The sequence below is a fragment of the Myotis davidii genome, unplaced genomic scaffold (genome assembly GCF_000327345.1).
Source record: "Myotis davidii unplaced genomic scaffold, ASM32734v1 scaffold592, whole genome shotgun sequence".
In the NCBI taxonomy this organism is placed as follows: Eukaryota; Metazoa; Chordata; class Mammalia; order Chiroptera; family Vespertilionidae; genus Myotis; species Myotis davidii.
Window position 1 is genome coordinate 1,763,588 of NW_006284844.1, and position 12,725 is coordinate 1,776,312.

General features: G+C 49.7%; 1 protein-coding gene across 1 annotated transcript in view; it reads left to right on the forward strand.

The window, feature by feature from the left end:
* The window catches only part of LOC102763352 (chromosome unknown open reading frame, human C6orf118), a 14,174-nt gene extending 1,917 nt beyond the window's left edge, over window positions 1-12,257 (forward strand). Inside the window, exons 4-11 of the mRNA XM_006755182.2 lie at window positions 4-63; window positions 845-904; window positions 2,262-2,386; window positions 3,778-3,836; window positions 6,396-6,580; window positions 9,746-9,799; window positions 10,314-10,375; window positions 12,112-12,257. Coding sequence (XP_006755245.2) covers window positions 4-63; window positions 845-904; window positions 2,262-2,386; window positions 3,778-3,836; window positions 6,396-6,580; window positions 9,746-9,799; window positions 10,314-10,375; window positions 12,112-12,169 — 663 coding nt within the window. The 3' untranslated portion in view covers window positions 12,170-12,257. The remainder of the gene's footprint in view (window positions 1-3; window positions 64-844; window positions 905-2,261; window positions 2,387-3,777; window positions 3,837-6,395; window positions 6,581-9,745; window positions 9,800-10,313; window positions 10,376-12,111) is intronic.
* The last annotated feature ends 468 nt before the right edge of the window (window positions 12,258-12,725 follow it).

Sequence of the window (12,725 nt, forward strand, 5' to 3'; positions counted from 1 at the left end):
GAGGCCTTCGAGGACGTGTGCAGCAGCTCCTTGCTGTTCGGCGGCATCCTGAAGGAAGTGAAGGTGAGCAGCACACGTCCTGCCTCCCGGGGCGCCACAGCCCCTCCGTCTCAATGTCCCTGGAATCAGCGCCCGCCAGCTCCGCCCTGAGCCCCGAGCCCTGAGCCCGAGCCCCGAGCCAGTCTTTCCCTGATGCGTTCCCATCCCATGTGCCTGTGAGCAAGGACATGTGCCCCCTGAGCCCCCTTCGTGCTGCTGGGTAACGTTCCTGGACCCTCTGAGAGGAAGCTTGTTGGGCCCGTGAGGGTTCCCTCGGGGGTGAGTGTGCCCTCGGGGGTGAGTGTGCCCTGGGGGGTGAGTGTACCCTGGGGGGGGTGAGTGTGCCCTGGGGGGGGTGAGTGTGCCCTAGGGGGGTGAGTGTGCCCCGGGGTGAGTGTACCCTCGGGAGTGAAGCTGAGCTGAGGTTGGGTGGTGCCCACAGCCACGGTCTCCGGTTCTGAGTGGCACTGAATATCTACATGCGGCCATCTGTGGCCACCCTGGCAGGGCACATGCCGGACCCACCAGGGGCATCCGTGTGGCAGGAGGTGCCGTGTGGACTCCTGTCCGGCAGTGTATGGTGCTGTCCTGAGGGGCTCCAGGGCTCACACTCAGATAGGCTGCCAAGATGCTAAGGCTGTATGCCTTTAACGTGGGTCTTGTTCAGTAGAGCGCTGAAATATTTTGTGTTTTTTACAGTGATCGAAACTGACATCCTTAACCCCATGTTACTTGTTCCTGCGGAACGCCCCCCTGTGCCGTTAGCTCAGCGCACATCTCCACAGCCCCCCTCTCTCCCGTGCAGGACGAATACGAGCTGTACATGGCGGTCCTGCTGAGCGCGCAGCCCACGGAGCAATACCAGGTACCCCTCACACGGGGCCTCGCAGAGCCTGTACTTCCTCATTCACCAGCAGCAGAGACATCTGGATCCAAGGAGACCCATTCGTGCCTACATAATCTAAACGTTTAAAAAATATATATATTATTGATTTCAGAGAGCAAGGGAGAGGGAGAGAGAGAAACATCAATGATGAGAGAGAATCGTGGATTAGCTGCCTCCTGCACGCCCGCTACTGGAGATCAAGCCTGCCTCCCAGCATGTGCCCGGAATTGAACCCGGGATCCTTCAGTCCTCAGGCCGATGGTCTATCCACTGAGACAACCAGCTAGGGCTGTGCCTACATAATTTAGAATAGCTACACCTTGGACTAGCTGAAGGGCATTATGGGTAAAGAATTCACTTTTCACCTTCTGCTCATGGTGAGGGGCAGGGGTGGGGCGGGGCACACAGCCATCCCCTCTCCCTGGGCACCATGTCTGCTCTTAAGCTGGGCCAGGGCAGCAGCCATGCTTCTGGGACAACCTGATTCACAAGACGGGCCCGGGGCTGGGAGGGAGGGATGGGGTCCTGACGCTGCGTCCGGCCTGCTCTGACGAAGCCTCTGCTCCATGAATAGGGGGCCAGTGAGGGCCGGTACCTCTGCTCCCCGGCCTGAAGCCGAGCCTCTGCCCCATGAATAGGGGGGCAGTGAGGGCCGGGACCTCTGCTCCCCGGCCTGAAGCGGAGCCTCTGCCCCATGGGCCTGGGCTTTGGAGGGAACTTCTGACGGCTCCCCTCCTGGGAGAGGCCATGGCCTCACGGGAGCTGTCGGGGACCACCAGCAAGCCCGCCACTGCAGGGGTGTGAGGGAGGCCCCTGAAGCTGCTGGGACGGGGCTGGGCCTGCCTGAGCGTCTGACCAGCATGCCCTCCCCATGCACACCAGCAGGAAACGCACCATGGAAAACATTTCCTGTAAACTAAAACCTTACAACAGTGAGAAGTGTGTTTTCCGGGTCTTCACGGGACTAGCTGTCCCTCCTCCATGTTTCCCCACACCCGAGTCCTCCCCACTGAGCACTTTCACTGGAATTTAAATATCTGTTAAAAATGGATTTCAGAGAGGAAGGGAGAGGGGGAGAGATAGAAACATCCATGATGAGAGAGAATCACGGATCTGCTGCCTCTTGCACGCCCCCTATCGGGGACGAACCCTGAGACCCGGGCCTGTGCCCTGACCGGGAATCCAACCAGTGACCTCCTGGTTCCTAGGTCCACGCTCACCCGCTGAGCCCCCTGGCCAGGCCGATTTTCACATGAGTTGATGTCTGGGCTCAGGACAGCCTGGTTGCACTGGACTAGCCGGACAAGGGACACCCTCTCCTGTGTGTCCCACGCAGACTCTGCTGGAGGAGGCCAGAGGGCTGGTGACGAGCTCGGTGAAGACGGAGGATGTCGCCCGGGCCCGGGAGGAGCTGAGGGCACTCGTGGCGGCCACCAACGCGGCCCTGGAGCACAACGACAGGTGAGGTCACCAACTCACTCCCTGCTTCTGCTCTCGCCGTTTACAGTGTGTGACACACACGTTACTCTCACCGTTTACAGTGTTTACAGCATGTGACACGTGTATGTTACTCACCGTTTACAGTGTTTACAGCGTGTGACACACATATGTTACTCTCACCGTTTACAGTGTTTACAGTGTGTGACACACACGTTACTCTCACCGTTTACAGTGTTTACAGCATGTGACACACATATGTTACTCTCACCGTTTACAGTGTTTAGTGTGTGACACGGGCATGTTACGTCCTTCCTGCATCCCCGGGTGAGGTGCGGCCTTTCCCCGCATGCCTGTCCCCCGCCTCCTCACACACCACCCCGTGGGCCTGGGACCTCGAAGGCCTGGCCTTGCTCTGAGAGGGGGTGTCGCTGCAGTTCTCATGTCTCCTCTGGGGATCCCCGAGGACTTCATTTGATGGGTGGGAGCTGCAAAGTCAGCACACCCCTGATGGACGCCCTGATTGTGTCTTTAACCTAAACCATCCCCTTAACCTCTTGGGTGCTAGTCTTTCTGGAGGAAATGACTTGTAAACGATTAAAAAAATTAGGCAAATCTGACACCCCCAGAATATCCTCAAGAAAACAAAACAAGAAACAAAGACAAAAACTCAACAAACCATAGCTTCCGTGACTGGGAGACGACAGCCTTCGGAAAAGTCAAAACCCCTGAAAACAGAAAGCCAGCGTCAGGCGCCAGGAGGTCATGTCACCAGGTCGCCCTCTGCTCAGCTGGGAGAGCAGGGCAGTGTGGGGGTCGGAGCATGGAGCCCTGAGCCTCAGGCTCGCAAACCAGGGCCCGGGAGAGGGGCTGTGCCCAGTGAGGAGGCACGGGGGTTGCTGGAGACCTCCCAGAGCGCCTGCCTGTGGGAGAGAAACATCCCGAAATGGCAATGATAGAGGTGAGAAGCAGGTTAAATCTCTTGTATTTTATTTTTAGTTGAAATAGAGTGGGATTTGTCAGCTGCTGCTGTGGTGAGGGGAGGTGAAATCTCATTCCAGCCTCAGGGAGACCTCTCCGTGGCTCTTGACGTGTTTGCCCAGAATCTAAAATGCTAGGTTTGTGCCGCCTAGTTTTTTAGGAATTCAGGTTGTAAAGTCATACCGGTACACACTGTGGCAGATAACTGGTCCCGCTCACCGGCTCCCACGTGGCGGGCTCGCAGACTCAGCAGCATAGCTCTCCGGTGTCTTCAACAGGCCCGACCCCAGCTCTCGCTCTACAGACACCTCCTACGACCCTTTTTGTTGCAAAGAAGATTAGTTTTTATTTCTCAATTTCCAAAAGGACAGAAAATAGACGAGAGGAGGGAGGCAGGGAGGGCTCTAACCGGGCTGTGTTGTCCTCACTCTCAGGCTCCGGGGCGAGCTGGCGGAGGAGCGGCGGCGGCTGCGATGCGCGCAGGAGAAGGCAGGCAAGTCCCCGATGCTCTCCCGCTTGGCCCGCCACCTCTGGGTGCGGAGCTCCCAACCCGGTCTGCTGCCCAGGGCCTCCCGCCGTTCGTGATGTCAGAGGGTATTTCTCTTTTTTTTTTTCATAGAAATGATCCCATTTTACTGAGTTTTCCCATCAAGTTCTTTAGAAACACAGTGAGTTTAATTTGATTGAAGTGTTTTTAAAATATCTTTTTATTGATTCCAGAGAGAAGTAGAAACATCAATGATGAGAGAATCATGGATCGGCTGCCTCCTGCACACCCCCTGTTGGGGACCGAGCCCACAACCCAGACATGTGCCCTGACCAGGAATTGAACTGTGACCTCCTGGTTCCTAGGTCGCCGCTCAGCCCCGGACCCTGCCGGCCGGGCTGCTGGCAGTGTTTTCGCTGAGGTCCTTTAGACACGGCCTGGGTGCCCGAGAGCCTGTTCAGGGTGCGGACCGCTCTCCCCACTCCTGTGGGCTGGGCAGCCTGTCGGCTCATGTCCCCAGAAACAGGGAACACGGGCCACTGTTTCCTGCTCTCTCAGGTCTGTGTGGTTTCCCGGGGACGAAGTGGGGACCTTGTGTAGAGAGTCAGGTCAGGTTTTAACGAGACACTGGGAGCGGATCCTGAAGAGCCTGACAGTGACATAGACTCGGGGTCCGGCTCAGGAGGATGGCGAGGACTAAGGGGTCTCCCCTGCAGACGGGGTCTAATACACGACCGACGCGAGCGCGGCCCGGGAGTGCTATCCAGAGTCGCCACGTGGGGATGACCTGGGAGAGGCCGCGGTCTCCTGTGGTGGTCAGGGTCACGGCAATGAAGACAGTCCATTCTGGTTTCCAGAACCTTCTCATTCTTAGTCCCGGCTCAAAGAAGTCAGCTTTCCAGACTGCAAGGCGTTTCTAAGGCTGTCCGTGCTGGAGGCGCCATCTGCCTTGCACACACATTTTCCACCTCTGCCCATTGCCGGGACCCCCTCCCAGGGCGCCTCCCTGGTGACATCATGGGCTGGTCATGGCCCGGTGATATGGCCCAGCAGCATGGCCCGGTGATATGGGCTGGCAGCGTGGCCCAGTGACATGGGCTGGCCATGGCCCGGTGATGTGGCCCGGCAGCGTGGCCCGGTGATATGGGCTGGCCATGGCCCAGTGATGTGGCCCGGCAGCGTGGCCCGGTGATATGGGCCAGCAGCGTGGCCCGGTGATGTGGGCTGGCAGCGTGGCCCGGCGATATGGCCGTGGCCGTCCCGGTTCCTAGCTTTGTTATTTCGGCCTCAGGAGCCTCAGCTGTGAGTCTCAGTCAGCGAGTCGGAGCAGGCAGTGCTTCCCCCTCAGGTGATGGAGGAGGAAACGTGGTGACCGACCACGGGAGGCACAGAGTCTGGGGCAGCGGGATCACTGCCCATTCATCTTCTTTGTGTCCTTGTTTCTTGTGAGGAAAACAGTTCGTGGCAAAGGGATTACAGTTTACAAATATCGCCGCATTACATACGTATTAAAATTTACCGTAGAATTAGATGCACATTTCACCTGATTAAATACTCAAAAGCAGCTCCGGGAGGTTTGTTGCTCATTAACCTTCACTGTTCACACCGATTCCGTCCGATGCCCTTTCCCTCCATGTGTGTGACACGCCGCTCGGTGACTCACACGGGACCACGGCTCCCTCTGGGCCGCGGACGGTGTCCTCACAGACCTGCCTGCATCGAGCTCTGAGCTGGCTTGCCCTCGAGGTTCCAGCCAGAGTCCCTGGTCTTCCTGCTCCTCATCCTTCCCAGGGCAATGCCTCACCTGCTGTCTGTCTGTCTGTCTGTCTGCATTTGTTTCTCTCCAGCTGAAAAGCCCTCCACTGATTTCTTCACGCAGGTTCTACGCCTTTTCAGATGGGCCTCCCCTCTTCCCAGCATCACCTCTCGATGTTCGCCCTGGTGCTCAGCCCCCGCCCCACGCCCTAGGGCATTGCCTCACCTGCTGTCTGTCTGTCTGTCTCTCCAGGGCAATGCCTCACCTGCTGTCTGTCTGTCTGTCTGTCTTCCCAGGGGCATTTGTTTCTCTCCAGCTGAAAAGCCCTCCACTGATTTCTTCACGCAGGTTCTACGCCTTTTCAGATGGGCCTCCCCTCTTCCCAGCATCACCTCTCGATGTTCGCCCTGGTGCTCAGCCCCCGCCCCACGGGGTAACCTGTTCAGTGAAAGTGCGGGATCCTGCTCTTCCGGCTCCCCCGCCCCTTCGCTTGTGTAACGCCGGTCTGTCGAGTCTCAGTGCAGTCCCATGCCTCTGGCTACGTTGCCCTGTGTTTTCCCTGTTTGGTCTTAGCTGCTCACAGTGGCCACCCGAGAAACACTTACTGGTACATGAAGGGATTAAAGGATGACACCCCATCCCTCAATCCCATCATTTTTGTTGGCGGCTTGGAGTTTGGGCTACACTATATTTTATAGCTATCACAGATTAGCGATGTGAGACGTAATGTTGTTAATAATGCATAACATCATCACTGAGGGCTGTGATAGTGAACACAGCAATATTTTGCTTTTAACAAATACCTCCAGAATCTTCTGAGAAACACGTGAGCAAGGAGGAGGAGCACCTCACGCTGACCGACCAGGTGGAGAGGAAGCGGTGCGAAGTCCTCCAGAAGCTGGACGAGATCCAAGCTCTGGAGCAAGAAATGAAAACCACCCTGGTGCACACCGGGGTTTTACAAATCGCTGAGAGCAGGGTCAAGAGCATCGAGGTACGCAATTTCCATGCTGGCATTGTTCCTTCTCTTGCCAACCGTTGCAACTGCGTGAAGTGACCTCATTTGCAACAGGATAAACAATTACATAAAATTTGGTGCAAATATATTTTTATTTCAAAACTAGAGGCCTGGTGCACGAATTCGTGCACAGATGGGGCCCAGGCGGCCCTGCCCTGATCAGGGCCTATCGGGGCTGGGGTGGTGGGGAGAGGGGCTGAAGGAGGTTGGCCAGCCATCCCCGCCCCCCACAGTGCACTTCACAGCGACTGGTCATTCTGGTCGTCCTGGCCGTTCTGGTCATCCTGGTTGTTCTGGTTGTTCCGGCCGCTTAAGGTTTCACGTGTATAGACATTTGTAGCCAATGATGAAGAAATGCTTAGAATAATTAAGAGATCTAAACAAACAAAACAAAATGAAGGTGATAAACAATTCTGTAGAGTTCAGTTAAGGGTCAAATCTCTTTCAGGTCCGTTGAAAAGTTTAGTGTTTTGTATAGAAAATTCTCATTATAGAATGAACAGTCATCATTTAGTGTCGAGTGTGTCCTAAGTAGTTTAAGTGCAGCTCAGAGCAGTCAGGTGACCCGCCCACTATGGAACCGTATAGAGGTGACAAAGTTGGGTTCAAGTTTAATTCTGTTGGGGCTCCAGCCCCTGTAATTTCTGCTGCGACATGTTGGCCTCAAAGTTAGACTTGGAGTTAGCTGTGCGGTTCCGCGGGCAGCGGGGCCTGAGTGAGTGAGGTCCATTGAAAGGAGAGTCTACTGCGTTAAAAGCAGTTTTGGCAATGACTGTATCAACTTTGTTGAACAATAATATATTGTACATCATAGTCTGTTTTAAAATGCTGTGGTGCCTGTGTTATCTCCTCACTTTTATTTGAGCAGAATCTGACTCAATTTAACCTCTAGTTACAGAGTTTATCATTGGCACGGGATTATTCTTTCTTATTGTGGTTACATGGTTACATATATTTTGCCAGCACCACTTTTTCTTCCTTTTAAGCAGAATTACAAAGTATATGGGAAGGTGGTAGTGGTCCAGACTTGCTTTGATGTCTCTTTCTCTCTTAAAATCATATGTTCAGACTTCCTTCTGTGTCTTCCTTTAGAATCTTCTCTCTCTCTCTCTCTCTCTCTCTCTCTCTCTCTCTCTCTCTTTTTTAAAAAAAACTGAATAATGTCCTGAGAACAGACACTAATTTATAGTTGAATTTTTAAACTGAAAATAATAAAGTTATAGCTTTACATATTATAAACATGATGCCAAAGTCATATGAACTTTCCTTTCATAATTATCATCTCTTTAAATGGCTTGAATCAATGAAATAGAAGACGCCCTATAATGATTCCATATCATGAACTTATATTAGTTTTTTTTATTACTCATACTTGGCTCCTAAATTCAAATAATACATTGTTTCTAACCCAATGAAAAATAACTGAATGGATCAGCGATGAACAATGCACCAGATACTGCTGCAAACATTTAAAAATGCATTTCAGTTAATGTCGGCAGCCCGTAGAGGCAGTAAGCGATAGCTGCTGCTATTGCCTCCTTTCCCGGCGAGGAAACCAGGGCACAGACACGCTGTGTAACTTGATTCGGGACACAGGGAGCAGGGAGTAGTGTGAGGATTTAAACGCAGCCCAAGGTCTTAATTATATACTGTGCAGCCTCGCTGATGTAATTGCCAATCCTTTACAAGTTGGATATCTGGAAGAGCAAGTCTTTACAACCCCTGCTCATCATTATTTGTTCACAATGATGTTGGATATTTTAATTCATAGGGTTAACTACATTTTTGAGTCTCAATAATAGTCCTCTTGGCATTTTGACTGGGTTTCCAATGAATTTAAAAATTCACTAGAGGCCTGGGGCACTAATTTGTGCACCAGTGGGGTCCCACGGCCTGGCCTGCGGGATTGGGCTGAAACCAGCTCTCTGCCGTCCCCCAAGGGGTCCCAGATTGAGAGAGGGCACAGGCCAGGCCAAGGGACCCCACTGGTGCATGATCGGGACCGGGGAGGGACACGGGAGGTTGGCCAGCTGGGGAGGGACATGGGAGGTCGGCCAGGGCATGTCCAGCCCCTCTCGCTCAGTCCCAATCAGCTGGACCCCAGCAGCAAGCTAACCTACCGGTCAGAGCATCTTCCCCCTGGTGGTCAGTGCACATCATAGCAAGTGGTTGAGTGGCCTTAGCATTCATTAGCATATTACTCTTTGATTGGTTGAATATGCTAAGTGTCTGGCCAACCAGACAACCATACACTTAGCATATTAGGCTTTTATTATATAGGATTTTGTGAAGCTATCTCAGAATACCAGAGATAACATATATGAAGCTCTCAGTGCAGCTTAATAAAAATAAGTAATTCAAAAATATGTATTCAGTACCTCCTATGTACCAGACACTGCTATATAAATATATATGCACTTGTCTGCCCCCTGGTGGTCAGTGCACATCATAGTGACTGGTTGACTGGTGAACTGTCTGCCTCCTGGAGGTCAGTGCACGTCATAGTGAGCAGTTGAGCGGCCTTAGCCTATCATTAGCATATTATGCTTTGATTGGTTGAACGGGTGACCAGGTGACTGGACACTTAGCATGTTAGGCATTTATTATATAGGATTTGGGGCCAAGTGGCAGCTTTATAATGTTAACATTCCCATCAAGGATCAGTTTATGTTAATTTAATTTTCTGCATTGCTTTTAAATATTTTTTGTTATGTTTATTTTTGTGACTTTATTGCATCTGTTACTATTGTGTATGAAAACTTTAACTGTTACATTACAGTTTATAATCAGTTATTTCTAGTATATATGTGACTTGTTGATATTTGTATTTTTATATTGTATCATGTCACCTTAACTAATTATATTATTAGTTCTGAAAAGTGAGGGAATCTTCTATTCTGAAATTTCCCTAAAATTCTCTGGTCTTTTCCAACACCAGTCTCCCCCTCTTCTAGATGATCACCCAGGTACCAGGGTAATCATCCCCAGTCATGCTTTTTCATTCATCTGTTGTAAGTGGTGTGCAATTCATATTTTGGAATCAGAATAACAGCCTAATACATTTTGTTCCATAAATGGGGAAACTATGTAATAAATATTATTAACCAGGTATCTTTCTCTTATAATCATTTTCCCCTACAGACTGAAACTATAAAATTGGAAAGAGCAAATATTATTTTAAAGAAGAAAATAGATGTAAGTTTTTGTGAATCAATGCTTTTCAATAGAACCATTTTTTCTCCAGTCCCTTCTTGTACTATGTCAAAAATCGAATTAGAATACATGCATTAGCTTTCTAAACGATAACTTTCTGTAATGCTAGGAATAGCTGGCTATGTAGATATTAGCTTCTCTCTAGAGAGATGTAAGCTAATGTATTAAACAATCCTTCTAAATAGTTGAATGTGTCTGTCAGAATTTACTATTTCTCTAACCCTTCCGCACATAATACTTACTTTTAATGAGCTGATTTGGTTACAGGAAATATAATGGACTGGCACCTCAAACAACTTTCAGGATTCCCTTCCAAAATGCCTGCTAACAATTTTCTGCTTAATTGATGATAACTCTGTTTCTATCGTGTATGCATCTCTCTCTGTATTACACATAGTGGGAAGTAGAATGTTATGCCCGATTCTAGAAGTGGCATCTATTTGGATGCATTTTCGTTGCCGGCATACATGACCAGATGACTTTTAATTCTTGGCAGACCGCTGAAAACCAGGTGAAGCAGTTCCTGGGGAGGAGTGAGCTGAGTGGGGAGGAGCAGCGGTAAGTCCCGATGCCGTGAAAAAGCACCGGCACAATCGCGTGTTCTCACACCGTGTGTTTGAAATTAGACGAGACCAGTACTTGTGAAGCATTTATATTCATGCGTCTTAACTTTCAATAGAAATGTTACACCCCCTCCTATGCTTAGCAATGATTAGCCCAAGATTTAAGTCTCTCTCTCTCTCTCTCTCTCTCTCTCTCTCTCTCTCTCTCTCCCTCTCTCCTCTATCTATATCTATATCTATCATCTCTCATGTTTCATGTATCATCTATCTATCTAATCTATCATCTATCTCTATCATCCATCTATCTATATCATCTATCTATCTATCTATCTACCTACCTACATACCTATCTATCTATATCTATCAATCATCTATCTATCATCTATCTATATCTATCTCTATATCTATCTATCTATCTACCTATCTATATCATCTATGTAAAAATAAATACTTTGAAAAAAGCTGAAGAGTCAAGGGTTGATTCTCATGGGCAGGGATCAGGAAGCTAGGGAGACTTGTGGCTGTGAGTGGCTTTTCCCTCCTCAAATTACGTGGTGTTTATTGATATTAAATCTTCCAAAAAACTCTATACATGCATTACTCTAAAGCAGTGGTTCTCAACCTGTGGGCCGCGACCCCTTTGGGGGTCGAATGACCCTTTCACAGGGGTCGCTTAAGAGCATCAAAAAACACATATATAATTACATATTGTTTTTGTGATTAATCACTATGCTTTAATTATGTTCAATTTGTAACAATGAAATTGGGGGTCACCACAACATGAGGAACTGTATTAAAGGGTTGCAGCATTAGGAAGGTTGGGAACCACTGCTCTAAAGCTTTTAATTGAAAAATAAAATGGCTGGTTTATATTATCTGTCACATAAGTTGAGACTTTATATAGTTGAAGTTCTTAGAGTTTGTAATACGGTTCACATCTTACAATTTGGCAAGGCTGGGAGCAACAGAAAACCATTGACGTAGATATGAAAGGGCATGTTGGTATCAACAGTCAAAAGGCAAATCAGATGTGGGCTGGGCTCAGTGATGTCAAACACCGCGCTCTTCTATCTTCCGCGTTCTCCTGGAGTCTAGTTCTCAGCCTCTCTGATGGCCGCTCAGGCGCTGGGTCCTCCTGCCCTGGAGGAAGGCGGGAGAGGAAGGGCAATGGCAAAAGGCTTCCCAGCATGAGGCTTGTTTCATGAGGAAGAAAAGCCCCTTCCGGCGTCTTCTACGCGTCTCATTGGTCAGCACCGCGTCCCCAGACCACCCTTGGCTGCAAAGGGGTCCAGATAATAGAACATTTCACTCCCAGTTCACGGGGTAGAGAAAGTCACGGGGAAAGGGCGCTAGAGCAGGTGCTGAGTGAGCCACACAGGCGGACCCTGGTTTTGCCACGGGGTAGGTGCCCTCAAAGGAGAAGGAAGGTATAGAAATGCAAATGCAGGGCTGGGGGCTCCTGCCATAGCCTCGCAAGCAGAGTAAATGGGTCTAGAGTGGAAAGGCCATCTGCTCGGGCGCCACCCTCTTCTGGATCCGTCGTGAGAATCTTTGCTGGCTCTAGGCCAAAGCTCTGCCGGGAACACCCTCTGAAATGAAGGGGAGCATTGCAAAGCCTCAGTTCGTGTGTTTGCGGAAACGTATCCTGAAACAGATGCTTCTGTTGAAATTTTCTTTTACGCCTAATGTCCTTTTGCTAATCTAAGGTATTTATTTCTTATGTATTTTAAGGAACCTTTGGGAATTCATTAAAGAGTATGTGAGACCAAAAGAAACAGATAACGACTGAAGTGGCTGAACTAAATGCCCTATGAGCGTCCAGAGCACCGTGCATTCTGAGGATGCTTGCATATGTATAAGTTAATGAAGATACATCTCGTTTTGTCGCTTTTAATTTCCAATAAAGTTAATGTGGTGCATGTCTCTTACTCAAGATACTGAAATAAATACATGTGCGCATGTGATTAGTTTTACTTTTATAAACACATCTACAGCACTAGTTCTTAGAGTAGTTTTTGCTTTCATTGGATGGGAAAATATATTCAGTTATTCGATGGGAAGAAGACATCCAGCACTGTTGCAATAGAGATAAATGTAAGCTTATGTCTAGGCATTTAATAACATGTAGTCCTCTGGTTAATAGCCATTTGGTTAAATAATCTTTGCTGATTGCCACCGGCACCATGCTCCACAAACGTGACGCCACCAGCACGGAGCTTTGCACTGCGCGGCCTAAGCCGATGGGGAATCTCCTGACGACACTGTGACAACACGGAGAAGGTAACACTGGCCCCTGGATGAAGTGACCCCCCAAACCATGGCTTTCCGATTTAAAGAAAAAAAAA